The sequence below is a fragment of the Cyanistes caeruleus genome, chromosome 4, assembly GCF_971803275.1.
Source record: "Cyanistes caeruleus chromosome 4, bCyaCae1.hap1.1, whole genome shotgun sequence".
Taxonomy (NCBI): Eukaryota; Metazoa; Chordata; class Aves; order Passeriformes; family Paridae; genus Cyanistes; species Cyanistes caeruleus.
In genome coordinates this window covers 37,311,332-37,330,562 of record NC_141704.1, presented here as the reverse complement: position 1 = coordinate 37,330,562, position 19,231 = coordinate 37,311,332, and the positions used below count along the sequence as shown (strand labels likewise).

Sequence of the window (19,231 nt, the reverse complement as noted above, 5' to 3'; positions counted from 1 at the left end):
TGCTTAACATAACAAATTTCATGTAGGATTATAGAACTTACCTGTTTGTTTAATTTATTTTTGCAGGTACTATCCATATTTACACCATATGCAGACAATTGATGGTGATGGGTCAGTCTGCTAAGGTACAGCAAAATAAATAGACCTGTAAAATTGGAAGGAGTTTAGAAAATGCACCTGTGTTTTGCATAACACCATACCCTGACTTTTCCATTTCACTGGTATTGCCAATAGTAGTACTTTGTCACAAGGAAATAAAATGTCTGTGTTTCAAAGTGGTTGATTTCTAAGCCCTCATGTCTTGCAGAGTCTGCTCCTTCCTCAGCTGTGGAATGGAGCCCAGTGTAATGTCTTACTGGACATTTAAATGCCATATGTTAGGCTGTTTCAGAGGATTCCAGGTCCTTTGTTTTGGACAGCTATATATATTCAAGAATTGGTCTTTTGTTTCTTAAAATGTGGAAATGTGCTGACACCTGGTGGCTAGGGTTTTAGTTGTGAATGCTTGATAAAAATAACCTGGCCTTTCCCCCTTGCCTTTTTTTTTTTTTTCTGAATGTGGTTTTTATTTGTCTTAGCTTTACTATTTTCTCCTAAAACTTGAACAGAATTTGAATCAGCCTTAATACAATATATTTTCTTATTTGTTGTTTTATTAATCTTTCACTGAGCAGGAAATATTTTTTATCTTTGAACATCTATTAAAAACAGAAGTGACTTAGAACCTCCTTTAACATACTCAGGTTTCTGCTATACAGGAAACAGAGGAATTGGTCATGGGTATTTCCAATTCTTGAAATTTAGACTAAAAGAAAATTTGTATATTGGCTTAATTTAGGACAAAGGTGGTGAACATTTTATTTACCTCAGGGAAAAGCTGACTCAAAGAAAATAGTAAGAGGAAGATAAAGATACTGTTCATTCAGTCAAGGACTAATTATTAAAATTAAACTGCGGCAATAACTATGCCAAGAGTTCCATGGGTATAAATTAATCTAAGTGCAGGTTTTCACCACAAAAGACAGACTTCAACGCTAGATCACTAGAGCTGCCAGAAAAGGAGGGAAAGCTCTCAAGAGCAGATGAGAGAGAAGGGCAGGATCTTTGTCTGGTGGCAAGACTATGGTGAACTGGAGTGGTTAAGGTAGCTTGGAGGATAAAATAGTGCTTGACTGCTATTTAAGATGGAAAAAAACAATAACATGCAGGTGGAAGGCTTTTCAGTCAATAAAACAGGTTAAAAACTATTACAATTTCTGTGATTTTTTCCCCCCCTCTTTCAGTTTGTCCTACCAGGTGAAGATAAGTCTTTGTATCTGTCCTTTAGTAATAGGAAGCATATTTATGTATGTTAAAATGCATTCATTTTGAAATTAGATTTCTTCAATACAGGTCCTGGAATACTTACTGTGGGCCAGTATATGTATGGAATCATCCATTCCACTCTTATCTGTGCATTATTTGACATGGAGAGCTACCCTATATACGGCAGTTTCTCAGTGTTATTTTGATTGTCAAGCTGGCATTCATGGAGAGGTATCCTGATTTACCTTATGTAGCATTTCAGATGCAATCACATAGGAAATATTTATTTAAATATTCCTACTTATTAGCAGATCATATATATATATTAGAGTTCTGTCCGTATTTCAAAATTTTACTCCAAAGGGGAGATGTGTTTCCACATGTAAATGTATAATCAACTGAAATGCAATAGCACTTTGTAATATACTCACAGTCACAGACTTCTAGCATTAAACACTGGCCAGGTCCCATGCATATATACAAAAGGTATTTTACAGAGGTTTTATTTTCCTTTTTTTTTTTATTTTCCTGGCTTTCATTGCAGCTCTTTGCAGTTGTATAAATTCAGGAACTATATTATTCTAAAATTAGATATCAACACAGAGTATGTATATGTATATATTATATATATATATATATGTATGTATTTTTAATTCTTTGGACAGATATTTGCTCGCCGTGGTTTGATTAAAATTGATGAAATAAAGCAATTAGAAGATATCAGTTCTTCTCTGGAACATACAGAGACAGAAAAGATTTTTAGAGAGGCCACTCTAAAGGTATCATCATGCAAGTCATTTTAATAAGGTAGAGGAGTTATGATCTTTATGAACAGAACACATAAAATAGATACTGACTTAATTTTTAATTTATGCCCCAGATGTCAGTAATGATTTTCAAGAGAGCAGTATATGAATCCAGAAGAAAGTCGAACAGCTCTCGACGTGAGTCAAAAGTTAACCCAAGAAAAGCAGTAAATGTAAGCCTGATATTTCATATAATCCTTCTCTTCCTTTACTATTGTCATGTGATGAAACTGTGATATAATTTTTCCAGATACAGATGGTGCCATACACAAGCAGTAAGTTTTATATTTGCAGTTTCATAATTAACAGAATTTATTAAGAAAACTCAGAACGAGCTTCAAAGTAGGGAAGATGTACTAATTATTACTTTAGAAGATTATCAGGAGAGATCTGCATGGTTTTAAACTACATGGCCTTAATACTCTCACCCATAATTTCTATTGTACTATTTTTGAAATAAAATACCATGCCACAGTGTGTCTGGCTGCTATGAATTGATTAGTCTAAGTACTGTACCTGCTTAGCATGAGGCTTTGCTATGCCTTTGAAGCATGACATTAATAACAGCAATATATTTTACAGTATGTTATTTTCTGTTTTGAACATGTACTTACTTTCTGATGGAGAAATGTTTTGAAAAAAATCTTACTTTGTTGCAAGTTTAGATGTCACAAGGCTTAAATTGCCTTTTCTTACTTAGCTGTCATGGCCTCGCACAACTACTGAGCAGCTGCTGGTGGAAATGTTTGATGGTGCTGCAGCTCAATTCCTTGCCATCCTGGAAGCACTGTCTGATAGCAGCAGGAATCTATTGCCTCCTCATCCTCCTGTTCCTGATGAAATTCAAATCCGTGTTGTCACTTCTGAGCTTTTTTCCGCAGGCCTAGAAATCCTCTCAGGTAACAGCTTAAAGAAGCAAAGCCAGTGTTGGTGGGGAGCCTGGAACTCCATTTTATTTTGTTTTTTTTTCTATTAAAAAAAAAGAGAATGTGCCTGAAGGTATATATTTAATTGATAACAATAGCACCTATAAAAGCAGGTAGTCTTTCTTATCTTCACATAATGGAAGATAAAAATCTTCTTTGATCTCCATGGTCTATTGTATTCAGTAAAAATCTGCAGCAGTTTATGCATCTATTTTCTAAGTAAACTGGAGTTCACTATCTTTGTAGTGGTCTTTACAAGCTTTACTGTGCCATATATTTCTGGCTAAAATTGTTGTTAACACACAGTGTTTTCACTACTGCTGAGCAGTTACTGCACAGCCTCAAGGCTGTCTCTCCAAACCTCCCCTCCCCAAAGGCCGCTAGGCTGGGGCTGGGCAGGAGGCTGGGAGAGAACATAGCTGGCACAGCTGACCTGAACTCACCAAACAGCTGATCCACACCAATACCCATCCAGTTCAGCAGCAGAGTCTGTGACTAAGGGAGAGGATAGGGGGATTTCCCAAGCAACTGCTACACATCCTGAAGCCTTGCTTACCAGGTGTCTGCCCACCTATGGGAAATAGTGAATAAATCACCTTTTCTACTTCATTTGCAATCACAGCTTTGTTTTCTTTATTTATTTGGGAGTATCTAAACCATGAGCTTCCATCATATTTTTTCCCCCTGTCCTGTTGTGAAGCATGAGTGAGAGAGCAGCAGGATGGGGGTCAAGAAGCCAGGCAAGGTCAGAATACCATGGTATTTGATGTATTCTATTTTCTTATAAAATCTCTTTAAAGTTAGATGTGAAAACTTGAGAAAAACACTGGACTTGATGGTTCCTTCCACACTTTTTTTTTTTCTGAATACAGTCCTGGGTATAGAGGTATTTTGTCAGTAAAAGGATATATAGAGACTAAGTGCACTTCAAAATGATATTTTTCTTGGTATGATTACCACCTAATTAGAGTTTAACAAGTCAAATAAATTATAAATTGATTTAATAATTTTATCTTGAAGGTGGAGAGAGCAATGGCACCAGTAATTTTGGTATAATTAATCCATCATCTACCCTTCTGCAGTTGATGCTAACAGGTAAGCTAGCTTTGAATTTCAAAGGATTTCTTTAACCTAGTGATGTAAATTAGTGTACAGAATTAATTTTCATGTTAGTTCTATACATAAAGAGTGTGCAAAATGGTGTCCTCTTGGAGTGGTTGTGTACAGGGCTGGGAGCTGGACTTTGTTGATCAAGCTTGTGGGTACCTTCCAACTCATGAGTGTGGCATTTTATTAGGACTACAGAACACTGCTGAATATATTAGCTAAAAAATTGCTGAGAGTTCCAAGGACCAGGAGGTCTATTTTCTGCCTTACTGTGGTCTGGATAAACTTGAAAAGTGAGAAAATAGGCTTCTTATGTGTATACAAGCATTTTCTGACACAGTAAGGCAAAATGTTTACCTGTCTTGAAATAAATTGTATGTGTTTATATGCAATTTTTAACCCAAATTTTGGATAGCAAGGGTCTTTACAGGGTGATAAGCTCTTCCTGCAACAGCAAGGATTAGATCCTTGGTGTTCTTTACACAGGTATGTTATATCAATAATTGTAGAGCCTTTTTTGAATGTAAAAGGACAACATAATATAGTTAAGTGGGCATGCCGGTATTAGTTCAAAATTTGGATTTGATGATCTTGGAGGTCTTTTCAAACCTATATGATTCTATGGTTGCAGATTCATCATTGAAGCAGTCTAAGCCTAGACATTGCTGTGAAAAGATAAAACTATTGTTTCTTGTAAAGTTATTAAAACATCCTTCAAGATTATGTTGACTGCTGAAAAATGTTTTGTATTTATCAATGCCCAAATTATGAAAATAAATTAAATTAAACTTTCAATAAACTTATGAATACATATATGTAAAACAAAGAAAATATTTTTGTCATCACTGCAGGACAAAAAGGGGTGTCTGGAGATGCTGCTGTGAAATTTGTAAAATTAGCTTTCAGCTATGAAGAGTGGGCCGTGTTTTATTCTGCGCTTGAATTTGTTAATGATTTTCTTCAGGTAATCTGGATATGATTGAGATATTCTTTAGTTGGTCTTTTCCTATGAGGGTAAGGAGTATGCAAAATACATATTTTAAAGACCAGTTTCTGTGGTTTTTTCCCTCTCTATTAGACTCAAGATGACCCAACATGGAAGAAAGCTGAAATAGAACTCAAACTCCTTACACTGATGCAACCTGTAGTATTCCCAGGAACATTTGAACGTAGTTTTTCTGTTACTGATGATAATAGCGAAGAAGCCAGCACACTTCTAGGTTCTGAAAAGACACAGACAGTTAGAAGTGAGTGTTTTTCAGTTATAATTGTGTTTGAATTTCAAATATTTTTACAGCAAGAGGTTTTGTTGATTATTTATGACAATGTAATATGTTTCATGCAGTAGTCTATGACAAAAAGCAGTAATTGAGAAAATGCTACCTATTTTTTCCAGTTTTCATTTGTCAAAATATGACTTTATATGATTTCCCTTAAGTGGGAAATGCATGATATATGTTAAACATGTGTCTGGTTATAACCAAAGATGCAAAATGATTGAATGTTTTCAGACAAGTTTTCAGGGAAAAATTGAAACACATCTTTGAGGGGTTTTTTTTGTCTGTTCTTACACTTAATTTATGCAAAATTTCTTTACACAGAAGCAAGAAAAACTTGTTAGACCAACTGCAATTTCATTCTATGACAATCAGAAACCTGAATATATCTTGAAAACTTTCTGTTTCCTAAAAATAGAAATGCTCATTTTCACAGAAGTGAATAAACTTGGAATTATCTGTCCCCCTCTGAATTTACTGTTTCTTAGACCATGTTATATGCTGGTTTATATTAGTAAATTAGTTGACTCAGATATTTTCAAGCTTAGTTTTTAAATTAGATATGATGTCTTCCCTTTCCTTTTTCTCTGTTTTTTATTATACATGTTGAAAGTAGAGAAATCCTTAAAGCCTGAAGATCCTTTTCATGATCTTACAATTCTGGCAACAACAGTGTTTTCCTGTGTCTCCACATCTGAGCAGGTAAGAACAGAATTTGAGACATTTCTTCTCAATGTATCACTTAGTCTGTAATGAATGCATATAATTGAAGATCAAAGGAATCAATTGCATGACTAACAAACTGCAAGAATACAAAAAGTGAAAAATGTACTCATGAATATTTTTAGTTTGTGATTTAAAAAAATGGTATATTCGTTCTAAAATTCCCTGTAATCAGTTACTTTAAAATATTTATTAGGTATTAAATTTATTTGGAAGACCATAGGGCTGATTGCATGTTTCAGCTAATCAAGGAGAGATCAAATTTCTTTACATATGTTAGATTTAGGTGGGCAAATATGCTCAGCTGTGGAAAACAGTTCTGCAATATTTATAGAAATGGGGGCAGTTACCCTACAGATCGATAATACTTTCTGAGCAGCACTGTCTGCAATTTAAGGTCAATTCTCACTGCAGAGAACTGAAACAAGCAGCAACAACAAGAAAACCAGTGAGAGTGGGACTCTGTGCTGAAGTCTCCACTGTGGAATGAATCCCATTATGTATCTGATGATTTATTCCTGGAGTAACCACTTTTACTTGCTCAAACTGAGATTTCCCTTATTGTGCTTCTGGGAGGCGAAGAAATTATAGTGCAATGTCTCCACTACTAGCACTTATATTAAAATAGTTCGTGATCCAAAAGACTAATGAATTTTTTTCCTTAGAAAAAACCTATTCTGATAACATGACATATATCTTAACTGCAAAATTTATTTTAGATATAATTTGAATATTGCCACAATATGGATGTAACTGGAGCACACACATTTTTAGTTTTGGCGTACTTTTATAGTCAAAGTACCTTGCCTGTGAGGTACCCCACAGATACCTTTAGACAGCATGATTTGTCAGTTTTAAATGTGACTTCTGTATGGAGGCAGTTACCTGGATTTAAACTCTACTGGTTCCTCTGCACTTTCCTGCAAATCTTCTTGACTTTCTTCTTTTGTCCAGAGAAGAAAGACAAATTCGCCCCTGATTAACAGAGCATTCACTGATGGTGAAGTTATATGATATATAGCTGAGGCAATCTAACAGCTTGCTGCCACCAAAACAGTGCAAAAATAATTTTGATTTACATTTTTCCCCTTTTCTTCTCCCCTCAGTTTCATTATCAATATTCCATAAATCTTATGCTCAAACATATATGAGAGTATAGACAGTGTGGATATATCAGGTTTCACTGCATCTGAGATGCTGATTCAGCTCTGCTGTAACTAGTGATAAAGATGTGTACTGATCCTTACTCACTGTTCAGAATGTCTTTAACACATAGATGGACTCTATTGCCTTTTAAAATGTGTTAATTAGGAGGTTAACTAACTAGAGTTTTGAATTTGTTAATTATTCTCTTTGCAAGATGCGGGTAGGGTTTAACATTTCTTTTGTTTGTTAGGTATTTCAGTCCAGATTTTTTCCTAGTTGTTTGTTTTTCACTGCTTCATAGTCTCAGATGCACCAACAGCCTATGGAAGTACTCTGTCAAGCAAAATGAAACTATTAATTTAGATTTTCTTCTGAAAATATTTAAATACTTCAACAAAAATAAAGTTTTTCCAGACTCTACTGATTTCAGCGTTATAGTTAATTTGCTCTCTCATGTAATTTTCACCTCACTGATTTCCTTGTCTGTGTTACTTTTAAGAGCTTGCCAATGAAAAAAAAATAATAAAAAAAAAACTCCCGAAACCTCTAAACCCACTTATTTTGTTGAGGGAAGAAAAGCTTGGGTGGTCTACCAGAACTTATTTTTAAAACAAATTTCTAAAGCTTTCAAAATGTTGTCATCCTTTATAGGAAGGTGACATATTTTATTTACTTGTGTTGGAAAATGTTGAGACTGTTCATGTACTGGGCTATTTGTGTGTTTATATGCCTACCTGTTTCCACAATTATATTGTTTTTTCTTTCCAGAATGTCCATCCTGACAAAGAAATACTTGTTGATGTAGTAATGTGTTTGTGGCAGAAGTGTAAAACAGATCTTCAGCAAATCCAAATGAGTGGAAGTGACTGCTTAGAATATATCCACAAACACCAAGCTTACCAAGTACTCCTTCATTATAAAGTATTTCTCTTAATGTGAATGCAGTCTGTTATAGTAAAGGCAGTGAAATACTGGTATCCAGTCTAAGTACCTTTTCTTATGGTAAAATGCAGATAAATCTTCTCCAAAAATATCAGTTATACACACTTTGAACACACTGTGCTCACATAAGCCAGTACCAAAATATTATTCAAGTATAAAGTAAAGTAAAGTAACCCACTGTCTGCCAGTGGGCCATGGTGGTAAGAAGCTAAATTAGTGAAAACATTTGGGCAGGATGTAAGAAGAAGAAGAATTTGAGATGTTGTGGCAGAAAATACCAGTGTATTTCAAGAAAGTTCCCTAGGTCAGTTGAAGAAAGTGCCAAAAGCCATACAACTTAAGGGAAATGGGAGTCAATAGTAGAATAGTATTCAGCCCACAGCCTTACCTTGAATTTGTTCCGTGGGTGGGAGGCTCTTGGTGAAATGGGCTCTCTGGGCTGCCAGTTGGTGCTAACCAGCCAGTTTCTGGAGGAGTTATTTTTGTGACTCTATACAGCAAAATTGTTTGGAACTTCCCCAGAAGGCAGTGTACGGTTATTTTCCTCTGTATGTACAACCGTAGCGTTTGGGTCTCTTATTCTGATTTTAAGTGGGAAGATACAGAGATAAATGAGAGACATGTAATCAAATCTACTGGAAGGCTTACTGCACTAGAGGAAGGTATTAAATTTATGGCTGTAGAACATTCATAAAACTTTCCAAAAAGATTGGCAGGAATAATAATGTTCTAAAATAAAAAAAGTCTGCTGTCTGAAGGAGCAGGGTCTATAGAGCAGTGTAAATTCAGCATCTCAGTCTGGTGACATTTAAAAAAAGAAGCCAGATCCAGGAAACGAGTTGTGTGCATGCTTGTGAATATTTTTAAACAATTTTGAGTGCAAAACCCTGTCTACCTCTGTAATGCATAAATGTCTTCCAGAATTTTTATTTATCTCCATCTTGATTCTTTTTCTCCCCCTTTCCCTCATTTTTAGTGGGTTCACATACTCTGGATAGTGAACGAAATAATTAAGAAGAGCAACATAGCAGACACTAATGTAATGTTTGCAGAGATAACCTTATGTCTAGCTGCAATACTGGAAAATGTAGCTGATTCTACAATTGTATCTAAGGAAAAAGAAGGTAAGAAAAATTGAGTTTTCTTTCAAGGATGACTTTTAAGATTGGAACTTTCCTGAGCTGAAAATTGACTAACATACAAATTAAAAAAATACTGTAAAGATACTGTTGAGAGTGGAAGGACAGTATTTTTCACACAAAATTTCACCCATTATTTGAGCTAATGAAACCTGTTTTCCCAAGGATTTATGATTCCTTTCCTTATGTTTCCAGTTCTACTGAAGCAACCCCATTTTGAATTACATCTCTTATTACTGACTCTCCTCACAGGTCTTCTACATGTCTCTTAGCCCCTTCAGAGTAGCCTCAGATCACTGCTATTTTCTCTGAATATGGGCTATGCAAAAGGCAGTACGTGCTTTTGCTAATTTGGAGCCTTCAAATGCTGGTTAATTAGTAGCAGGCTAAAGGGGAAAATATTGAGGTCATACTGAAGCTTTTGCATTTATTGAGTAAATAAATGAGTATTTATCAGTTTGGTTTTCTTCTCTACATATTCTTGATTTTTGTATAGTAATTCAATTGTTTTTGAAGCTGAACTTGGCTGACATTACTGGGATATGTTAATCAAGCACAGTAAAAAAATTTCCTTTCAAAACCTGACTAATGTTGTAAAACATGAATATTTAGACATACTTTGAAAGCTCTCTATTGTGTATTTTGGAATATGAATCATAATGCTTGTAAATGTCTTACAGTAACTAGAGAATAAATGTTAAGGATCTTATTAGACCATATCTAGAAACAGAAAGAAATTGTAATAGTTTTGTACTTTTGGAAATAAAAAAAATCTTGGGAATCTACTACTTATTATTAAGGTTGAGTACGTATTGGTTTTGGTGGTGTTACTTAGATCATAAGGTTCTCAGGGAGACTAAATGAGTCCTCATTGTAGCACTCTTACTTTTTCGTTCAGTTTAAATATGTCTTTTTGGAGGAAAAAAAAAAGCTGAATAGATAGGAGCCATTGGTCAAAACAGGCTGACAGTCAAGCATATGCCGGTGCTGAAAAGAACCTATTTACTGAGTGAATGCTGAGTGAATACAAATTTTCTTTTTTATGAGGAAGAGACAGTGAACAAGCAAAAACAAGCATGCAAAAGTGGCACAAGGAGTGACCAGAAGGTTGTTCCTTTGAAAGGGGAAAAAAATAATTTATTTCAGAAAAAAAATAAAATTAGAGGGTTTAACCAAGAACTAAATAAATGTTTTTTCTTGTTTTGAAGAGGGGAAACATAAGTTTGGATGCTTTCTTCATAAATGAATGTAATTTAAACAATCAAAGCAAACTTTAAAAGAATGATAATACTGTTTCAAGAAATATTAAAATGAAATAATATCTCTCATAATAATATGACCTCCTATTCCTAAAAATCCTTCTATAAGTGAAATTAACTGTGAATTAGATAATAATAGGTTTGAGTTGATTTCAAAATGGAGAATTGCTATATGAATGCTACAAAAATATGAGCAACTACAAAATGAGTCCTAGTTTCATTAGCTTGGTTATGACATGGCTATGAAATGTATGGTACCTTTAAAATACAACAGTATTAGCTAATAATATCCTGTATTAGTATAACTGTACATATACATTGCTGTGTGTCTAAGCCCTTGAAAGCTCTTCAAGAAACAGTATTGTTACTGCTCATAGTCAAACACTGAAGAACAGAATTATTGCCAAATTCTGAAATTATTAATAGAGCTGATCAAATGGTACTAAAATTTTCTGGATTTATTTGATTTTTCACTTCTGCTTTTCTCCCTATAAAAAGGAGGAAGTGCTTCTCTTTCTCAAGATGAAACCTGTGATATGCCTGAAATACTGATGGTAACGTCCAATTTATCTTAATTGATTCATTGATTTTGAATAGAATAAGAATACTTCTGCTGGAAGCTTTTCATATGATTTTGTATTTAGTTTTACAAAGATGAAATGTTTCATGAAATCCTTCTAGTGCAGAGGAAAAAAGCAAAGATACTTTTTCAGCTGAAATAAAATTTGAAAATTTTCCCTGAGTCTTTTTTATCAATCCTTTTTCTGGAAGAGATTATATTTGAAAGCTTTGTTATAGCATGAGCATACTAATTTCCACTGTATACCTTTTTATTATGCCAATCTGTAGTACCAGCCTTGAATGGTTTAATAGCACATTTTATTAGGATGGTAGGAATTTTAGTTCTTGCTTAATTTAGGAAAATACTTTGGGTTGTGTTTTTGCTTCCTTCTTTTTGGAAGGATTATGTGGAATACATGAAATTCTGAATTTCCTTGCTTTGTTCAACACTTTGCAGAACTGTCCAATCAAATGGCTTACTAAAGCATGTTAAGGACAAATGATATGTGTTAGTCTGAGGATTTGGGGGGTGTTGTCAGTCATGTCTCTTAATACTTACATTTATATACATTTATACTTACATGGACAAGGTTTAGTTCAGTGACACTCTACTTAAAGGTGGTATTTCCTGAAAACACTGTGTTTTCTTAGTAATGTTTAATGGATTATTGAAAAATTGCAAGTACTATGGTTTCAATTTAATTCTTTAAGTTTGGTTTCATTCTGCTATAAGCTAACTCTAAGGGGTTTTTGTTTGCTTTTGGTTTGTGGTTTTGTTTTGTTGGGAGTTTTTTTCTGGGTTTTTTTTTTTTTTATTGAGCTGATTTCATTTCAGTCCTACTTGAAATTGAAAACATTGATATTAGTATATTGAAGTATGAGGAGCTGTACCTATGTAAAGATAATCTGACAGTTTTAAACTTCAACAGCTAAGAAGAAAAGCACATTACTTTCGATAGTAACATACTTTTTTTATGTTATCTAAGGAAATGTGTTTACATTTTCATTTCAGAAAACACCGACGCAACAATTAAAAATTGCTTATGAAATTCTTGAAAAAGCAATTAATGACATGAACACATCTCGGTTAATGACCCTTTTACCAGATGGAAAGTCGATATTTGACAACTGCTGTACAAAGGTAAAATTTACAAAAAGCTACACTGCAACAAAATCTATCAGTAATATATTTCGATGACACAAATTTAATATATTTAGAAATTAATTTTATTTAGAAATCTTAGCACTATCAAATGTACCTCATCTTCCTTGCCCACGTAAGAAGAGAATAGAAAAAAAAAAAATATCTCTGCATATTAGTGTTGTGGTTTAACCCCAGCTGGCAACTGAGCCCCACAGAGCTGCTCACCCAGTCCCTCAGTGTCCTGGGGAAAAGGTAAAAGCCAGAAAACTCATGGGTTGAGATAAGGATGGTTTAATGGGGAAAGCAAAAGCAAAACAAGGAATTAATTCACCTCTTCCCACAGCAGGCAGGTGTTCAGCCAACTCCAGGAGCCCCCATCACATGTAGCGTGGGTGACTGGGGAAGACAAATGCTATCACTCGCACATCTGCCCCTTCCTCCTTCCCCGAGGTTTACGTACTGGCTGTGATGTTGTATGGGCTGGAATATCCCTTTGGTCAGTGGGATCACCTGCCCTGGTTGTGCCTCCTCCCAGCTTCTTGTGCCTCCTCTCTGGTGAGGTGGTGTGAGAAGCACTGCTGTCACCGCCTGGAGGCTGTGTGAGCGCTGCTCATTAGTAATGAAGATATCTCTGACATTATTAACACTGTTTCTAGCACAAATCCAAACCACTGCTCCATACCAGCTACCACGAAGAAAACTAGCTCTGCCCAAGCCAAAGCCAGCATGAGTTGAAAGAGCATTTTTCTCTTTCAGTAATAAACTATGAACTCCTTTAGGCTTTCTTTAACATTTTATTTTGAAATAATTATAATATATAGGTTTCTTGTGTAAAATAAGAGCAGAAATCCTGTTCATATTTATTACTTGCAACTGTTTATTATTAAAATCAGTTTTTGTTCTTGATGTGAGTTCAAATTTTCTAAATATGATACTTGTTTTGTGCATTGGTAACACAGTAAAAGAGTTTTCGCGGTTTTGCCTTAATTATTGATCCAGTTTTCTATTGTCTAGTTCTCTGTGAATTATCTGTGCTCTCTCCATCTGGTCACTCTCCTTTCCATGCTTTCTTGATTGACTGCCTATTACACAAATATGACAAATTTCAGTTTTGTCAGTTTACTGAAATAATATCAATATCAAGAAAAATACAGTAAGGTAAATAGCGGAATTTTGTATTTACTTAATTGCCGCTTCCTATTCATTAGGTAGACTCAAATGATCAGAATTTGAATTCTGTTCTGGGATGTGGTGATGCTAAAACAGGAACAGATAATGGTTTTGTAACAGATTTACACTTGGAGCTCATTCAGGCCCAACATCGAGTAGCTGTGAAACTTCTTAAAATTACACAAGGTAGGTTTCAGTAAAGTTAAATAATCTTCATGACTTGATTAGAGCCTTTTTGCTAGTATATTCTGTAGTACTAAGAAGTAAAGGAGTATCTGCTTTCTGGAGAGGAGCTGATGTTTTGGCAGTTTATATACCATTTATATACCAGAAATATTGTACTGAATTTGCAGAATTTATATTTACATGATACTGGTCTCCAAACTTTACTCATCCAATGGCAGTTAAATTTTGCTGCAGTTAATGGATTGAATTCCTAGACAGTTGTTGCATTTTAGTTATAATATTAACTTTTATAATGCCAGTAAAGAAAAATCGGGGGATGTTCTGCAGATTTTTTTTTTTCTGTAATGCTAATTTTCTCTCTAGAGAATGACTTAAATATTTTATTCAGTGCTTTTGGTAATTTGAACTTCTACTCCTGTGAAGTTGTCTCTGTATCTTTCCAGTCAGCAGATAACTCCACTTTTGCTAAATGGCTTCTGAAAAAAACTCAGCTTTTTCTCTCATTCTTAGTGTTGTTTTGGTTGTTTAAAATTAAAACCTAGTATTAATTTGACACTGCAGAGCTACACTGTGCCCTGCTCCCTATGATCAAACCTCTCTTTTTCTGTGGTGTTAATATAACTACTAAAAATGTAGGCAGGAGGATGGAGTATTTTTAGTGGTATGATCTGTACAGTAAGTTCTATTTGAACCAAAGAAAAGAATGTGAAACAGAGCAGAGCTTTACTATAAAACTACGTATTAGCCTCTCACTCAATTTTTTTGCAATAGCACTATCAAAATAACTCAATATTTCCATCCTACACAGGTACTCAAGTTGTTGACAGATGTCTTAAGTCTACTAAGTCTTGTGAAAAGAATACTGAAGATTTCCAGTATTTATCAGGTAAGACTTATTACTTAAGATTTTAGAAGTATAATAAATTATTGCCACTGTTTCATAAATATCTTAAAATATCTGTTTTTTAGAGGAACTTATAATGAAAAAAATTAAAAGGAATAAGCTATCCAGAGCAATCTTTTTGATGCAAAAGGCTGCACAGAAGTTCCCTGAAGAGTTAACTACTACTTCCCAAAGGCAGCTACTGGAGGTAATAACAAGAACCTTATGATAGAAATGCTTTACCATTAGCACAGTTTTTCATGTTCTGTGTAATTAAGACATGTAATACTACTTTTTATAAAAACAAAAATGGAAGGAACTTGAGGGTCATCATGTGTTTTTAACTTGTATTGTCAATATTTTCTGAAGTTTCAAAGAGTAAAGTGACCTTAAAACAAAGAAAGGGCACATCCCCAAATTTTGTGCATACATGCAAATTTCAGGAAACCTGAGATAAGATAAGATCTTTCCTTCCTTCCTATTTTATCTCCTGCACTTTGCAGTTATGAACCTATATGTTGCCAAAATGTCATTCAGGTTTCCTTACTGTAATCTTCGACATTGTTCTTTTTCCAAGATCTTCAAGTCTTCTTAGAATGCTTTAGCTGGTGATGATGACATGGACTTTATTTTATTCATTCTAAAAAACCAGTTTATATATTGGGATTGTGGAATCTATTTGAGCTAAAAGCAGAGTCTTCCTGTGTTTGTTTCAGTCTTTTGAAGTCATGACAGTATTTCCATTGACCTTTGTGCCAGCATCTGCCCATGAAAAAGCTCATCAACAGGGCTTGAAGTTTCTTTATAGCCTGTATAACAGATAACAGAATCTGCAATTTTCAATATATAATATATAAAAGAGTATTTTAAACAAGAAGTCACTAGAAATTGTTTTTCTTTTAAGTGCCACAAATTTGGAAGCATGATAAGTAATACATATATTTATTGCATCAGAAGAATGCAAAAACTGGATCAGAAAATGCATACATTAAAAATACCTCATATATTTGTAAAATATATGTTATTTATGAATATCATATCAGATGCTGTGATACAGTATGAAAGTTGTAACTACAGTCACCAGTGAAGACTTACAAGCAATTCCCAAGAAATATCTGGTTATCCTAAGCAAACATTTACCTGTCAAAAATGACCTTCACTACATTTTACTTCTGTGCACTTTTCACCAAGAAAGATGTAGATAAAAAAATGTATCTGCAGGTAGTTTCCAGAAAATACCAGAATTAATTTTGTCTGGACAAACTTAGCATGATCTCTTTGACATTTATTTTATGATGAAATATTTAATTATAAGCTAAATTAATTTTACTGCTTGAGGTGGATGGTACTCACTTAATAAACAGCAAATCCATACTTTTATTTTCATGCTTTTGCTTTTTTTATTGTAAAGTTTTATATTGAACTACTTGCATCTTCTGGTCTTTTCTCCTGTAATCAGCACAATATCCTACAAATCTGTTTTTATTATTTAGCAAAATAGGAAGCAGTTTATTTTATTTTGAGAAGCATACAAATAACCATTTCTCATGCAGTAAACAACTGAGTAGAATATGGAAGCTTCTGAGTCATATGTGTTTACTCAATTACATCAAACTGCTTAACTGCTGTGCATTTTTATTATTTCTTTCACAGTTGTTTAGCTCTTTCTTCCTGTCCTATATGTCTAGTGGGTTATCCAAGTTTTTACAGAATTGGATACACTGGTAGTTGTCATGGGCCAGTTGTAAAATTGAAATAATGTGATTAAGTTAATACCATGGTGCAAGTCCGTGACAGAGGCAGGGATAAAATGTGTTTTATCACAGTTCAAGCATTTGGGGTTTTCATGGTGACATTTGGCTTCCTCAACTTCAAGATTAGTCTTGCTCATCTTGCAACACTGCCACATTTATTATCTTCCAAGTTCTACAATTACTGAAGTACAGGTCACGCAGTGACACCACTCTCAGTCACAACGCCCTCTTTATTCCACATGGGAGCATTGCCACCCTTGTGTTTACCAGAAATGTGTCCTCAGACAAGTATGAGTCCGTGATACTTTGAGTGAAAAACTGTATCATAGGACTGCTTGCCACGGAGAAGTATAGTTTTAAGGAAGCAATGAAGCTTTAAACTACTGCTTGCAAAAGCTGAATGGTTGAATCATGGAGTCACTCCATATCTTGTTCTTTATCTTGTATCCTTCCTGTAATATGTCCCATTACGGTGGATGCTAAAGGGTGCTAAAGGGGGAGGGAATGGGGTGGAGTGGTAGGGCTGTGAAAGTGATTAGCTATGCAAGAGGTTCTATTAAATCTTAGCTCCCTGTTTCACTCATTTTACCATAAACCTCTAGTCTTTTCATAATTTTTGGATATGAGATTCCAGGTTTACTCAGTCTGTGATCTGACCCACTGTTGTGTAGTCTTCTAAACATATGAGGACAGAAACAAAGACCTGTTAAGGTATAAGATTAAAGGATTGTCACTGAACTACCAATAACTTGGAATTTTTTTTCATTTTGTCTTTCAGACTCAGATCAGCCTAAATCTTTGGTCTAGTGTAGGGTACTAAAATTCTTCAAATAATAAAGTTTCTGGTTGTAGGAATACGTCATTTCTTGTCGCTACACAAAATGTAATCCTTGTTCATCTCTGTGAGTTGGCCTTTTTTGGCTTTATTATGGGCTGAACAGCTGCCACAAGTAAAGATATAGAAGTACTAAGTTCTGAATATTAGATTTCCATGTTAAGTTTCTCTTGAACTGGCAGTGAAGTCAAGGTGAAGAAACCTACCAAGTTGCTATTCAGTCAAGTAAGAAAAAGGTGTAGCCTCCAACCAAATGGCCACATAATCATTGTATGCAAGGTTCCCCCACATCTTTGACAGCTGACTGTCAGCTTTCAGCTGTCTACAGATAACCAGGGGGAAAATGGCTTAGCCCTACCTTTTCTGGACCCAAATTCTCCTCCTTTTTATTTATTTGTAGACTTAATTTTTTCCCCCTCTGTTTCTGAAGTACAAATAAATTCAGTCTAACTGTTTCTACAGCTCCTCTAGAAATTGCACAGGTTAGGTTTCTAGCTCTCTCCTAAATAGGAGTTGATATCTTTTTTGTTTCTTGGAGGTAACCCCTGGCTGGCACTAATTGCTTGTCAGCATTATATGTGACCACTCTCTTTTTTCCTATGGGTTCTTCCAAAACTGGATATGTTTCTTTCATAGGTAACCCTGCATTCTCCAATTCTGAAATTAATCTGCATATATGAGTTTACACAAAGTACCGTTCATCCTCATTTAGGATGTAGGGTAATATGAAAAGCTACTGAAAGTTTTGTATGTAGCAGTGAAATTTTCTACGAGAATTTGAAAATAATGTATAAAATTTAAATCTGATTGTTATATTTTAATAGTTTTCTCTTTTGTTTTAATTTCAATCATAGGAAGCACTAAGTTTAATTGAGCAGGTTGAAGCTGAACAAAGTGCATTGTATCGCAGTCTCAAAGAAGCTATGAGCAGCAAGAAAAACAACAGGACTCCTCCTCCTCCTCTGTTGCTTTCCAGATCACATTGCTCCATGACATTTAAACCAGCCCCATTTGATTCAGATATTCAGGTAATGTTTTTCATGATGACTGCATAAGAAATAACTAAACCATACACAAGAGAAAAAGTTGTTTTACAGTGCTATACCAAAACATTTTTCTTTGTTCCTGAGAGGATTATGTTATTCTGACTTAATTAAGTATCCCTTTTTTTGTCCTCTGTGAGTCAGTTTTCCTCTGTGACTCACTGTTTTGATCTTCACATTTGCATGAGACTTTCTTAATCTCATGCATCATGTCCCTTGGTGCTTCTGTTGTCTAATACTTACTTATTCCACTTATTAAAAGCTAATTTTCTTGCTTGGGGGTTGCAACTATATTCCTAGTTACCCTCTGAAGAGAGGCAAGACTGTTGCATCATGTGATGCAAAAAAAGTTCCACACTGAAGTCTCTGTTGATGAAATGTTGAAGTGGCATAGTTCAGGTGGAAATAATCCACTTTCTGTTGAGCATGTAGAGTCACAGGACATAGGGGGCATTAGGAGAAGTCTCTTGTCCAACCTGCTTGACGTAGAGTTGCCTGTGAGACTAAGTGAGTTTGCTCAGAGCTTTATGCAGTCAGTTCTGAAAACTTCCAAGAATGGAGAGAGCTCCTCTGGAAGTGTGTTCCAACAGGGCAACATGAAAGAAAACTTTTTTTTTCATGTACTGTTGGAGTCTCCCTTGCTTCAATTTAGATCTTGTTTTTCCTTCTCCTGCCATGCACTACTGTGAAAAGTAAATGGCATCTACTCCTCCTCCTTCTTCTGCTAATCAAGTAATTTTCAAGTCATGGGGGTCAGCCCTTATTTGCCCTTGGTAAATATCTTCTGACTTTTCTAAATCACCTTATTCTCCCTCCCTTGTCCAGAAAGGATTCAAACAGGCGGAAGTATGAAAAACACACTATGCAGGTTATTTTTGAGAGAAATCATAGTGATTTTGCAAGCTTCTTCAAAATAATCATGTGTATAGACCCAGTAGAAACTCAAATCTTATTAATAGTGGCAAGAATGTTTCTGTGAACAGTTGTTTCATAACCTGCAGTTTTATTGCAGTTTTATTAGTAAA

The 19,231-nt window shown here is 34.8% G+C and overlaps 1 protein-coding gene across 3 annotated transcripts in view; it reads left to right on the top strand.

Annotated features, from left to right (window-relative positions):
• The window catches only part of CFAP54 (cilia and flagella associated protein 54), a 104,662-nt gene that overhangs the window by 15,812 nt on the left and 69,619 nt on the right, over positions 1-19,231 (top strand). For 2 of the 3 annotated variants that reach the window (XM_086887700.1, XM_086887699.1), the window contains exons 5-21: positions 67-125; positions 1,393-1,536; positions 1,971-2,084; positions 2,186-2,284; positions 2,812-3,010; positions 4,058-4,132; positions 4,996-5,108; positions 5,223-5,391; positions 6,038-6,123; positions 8,059-8,193; positions 9,209-9,356; positions 11,129-11,184; positions 12,204-12,332; positions 13,544-13,691; positions 14,500-14,577; positions 14,661-14,782; positions 18,018-18,191. In XM_086887700.1, the coding sequence (XP_086743826.1) occupies positions 67-125; positions 1,393-1,536; positions 1,971-2,084; positions 2,186-2,284; positions 2,812-3,010; positions 4,058-4,132; positions 4,996-5,108; positions 5,223-5,391; positions 6,038-6,123; positions 8,059-8,193; positions 9,209-9,356; positions 11,129-11,184; positions 12,204-12,332; positions 13,544-13,691; positions 14,500-14,577; positions 14,661-14,782; positions 18,018-18,191 (2,048 nt within the window). Of the gene's footprint in view, positions 1-66; positions 126-1,392; positions 1,537-1,970; positions 2,085-2,185; positions 2,285-2,811; positions 3,011-4,057; positions 4,133-4,995; positions 5,109-5,222; positions 5,392-6,034; positions 6,124-8,058; positions 8,194-9,208; positions 9,357-11,128; positions 11,185-12,203; positions 12,333-13,543; positions 13,692-14,499; positions 14,578-14,660; positions 14,783-18,017; positions 18,192-19,231 lie in introns of all 3 variants that reach the window. The other variant, XM_086887697.1, reaches the window with a different exon arrangement.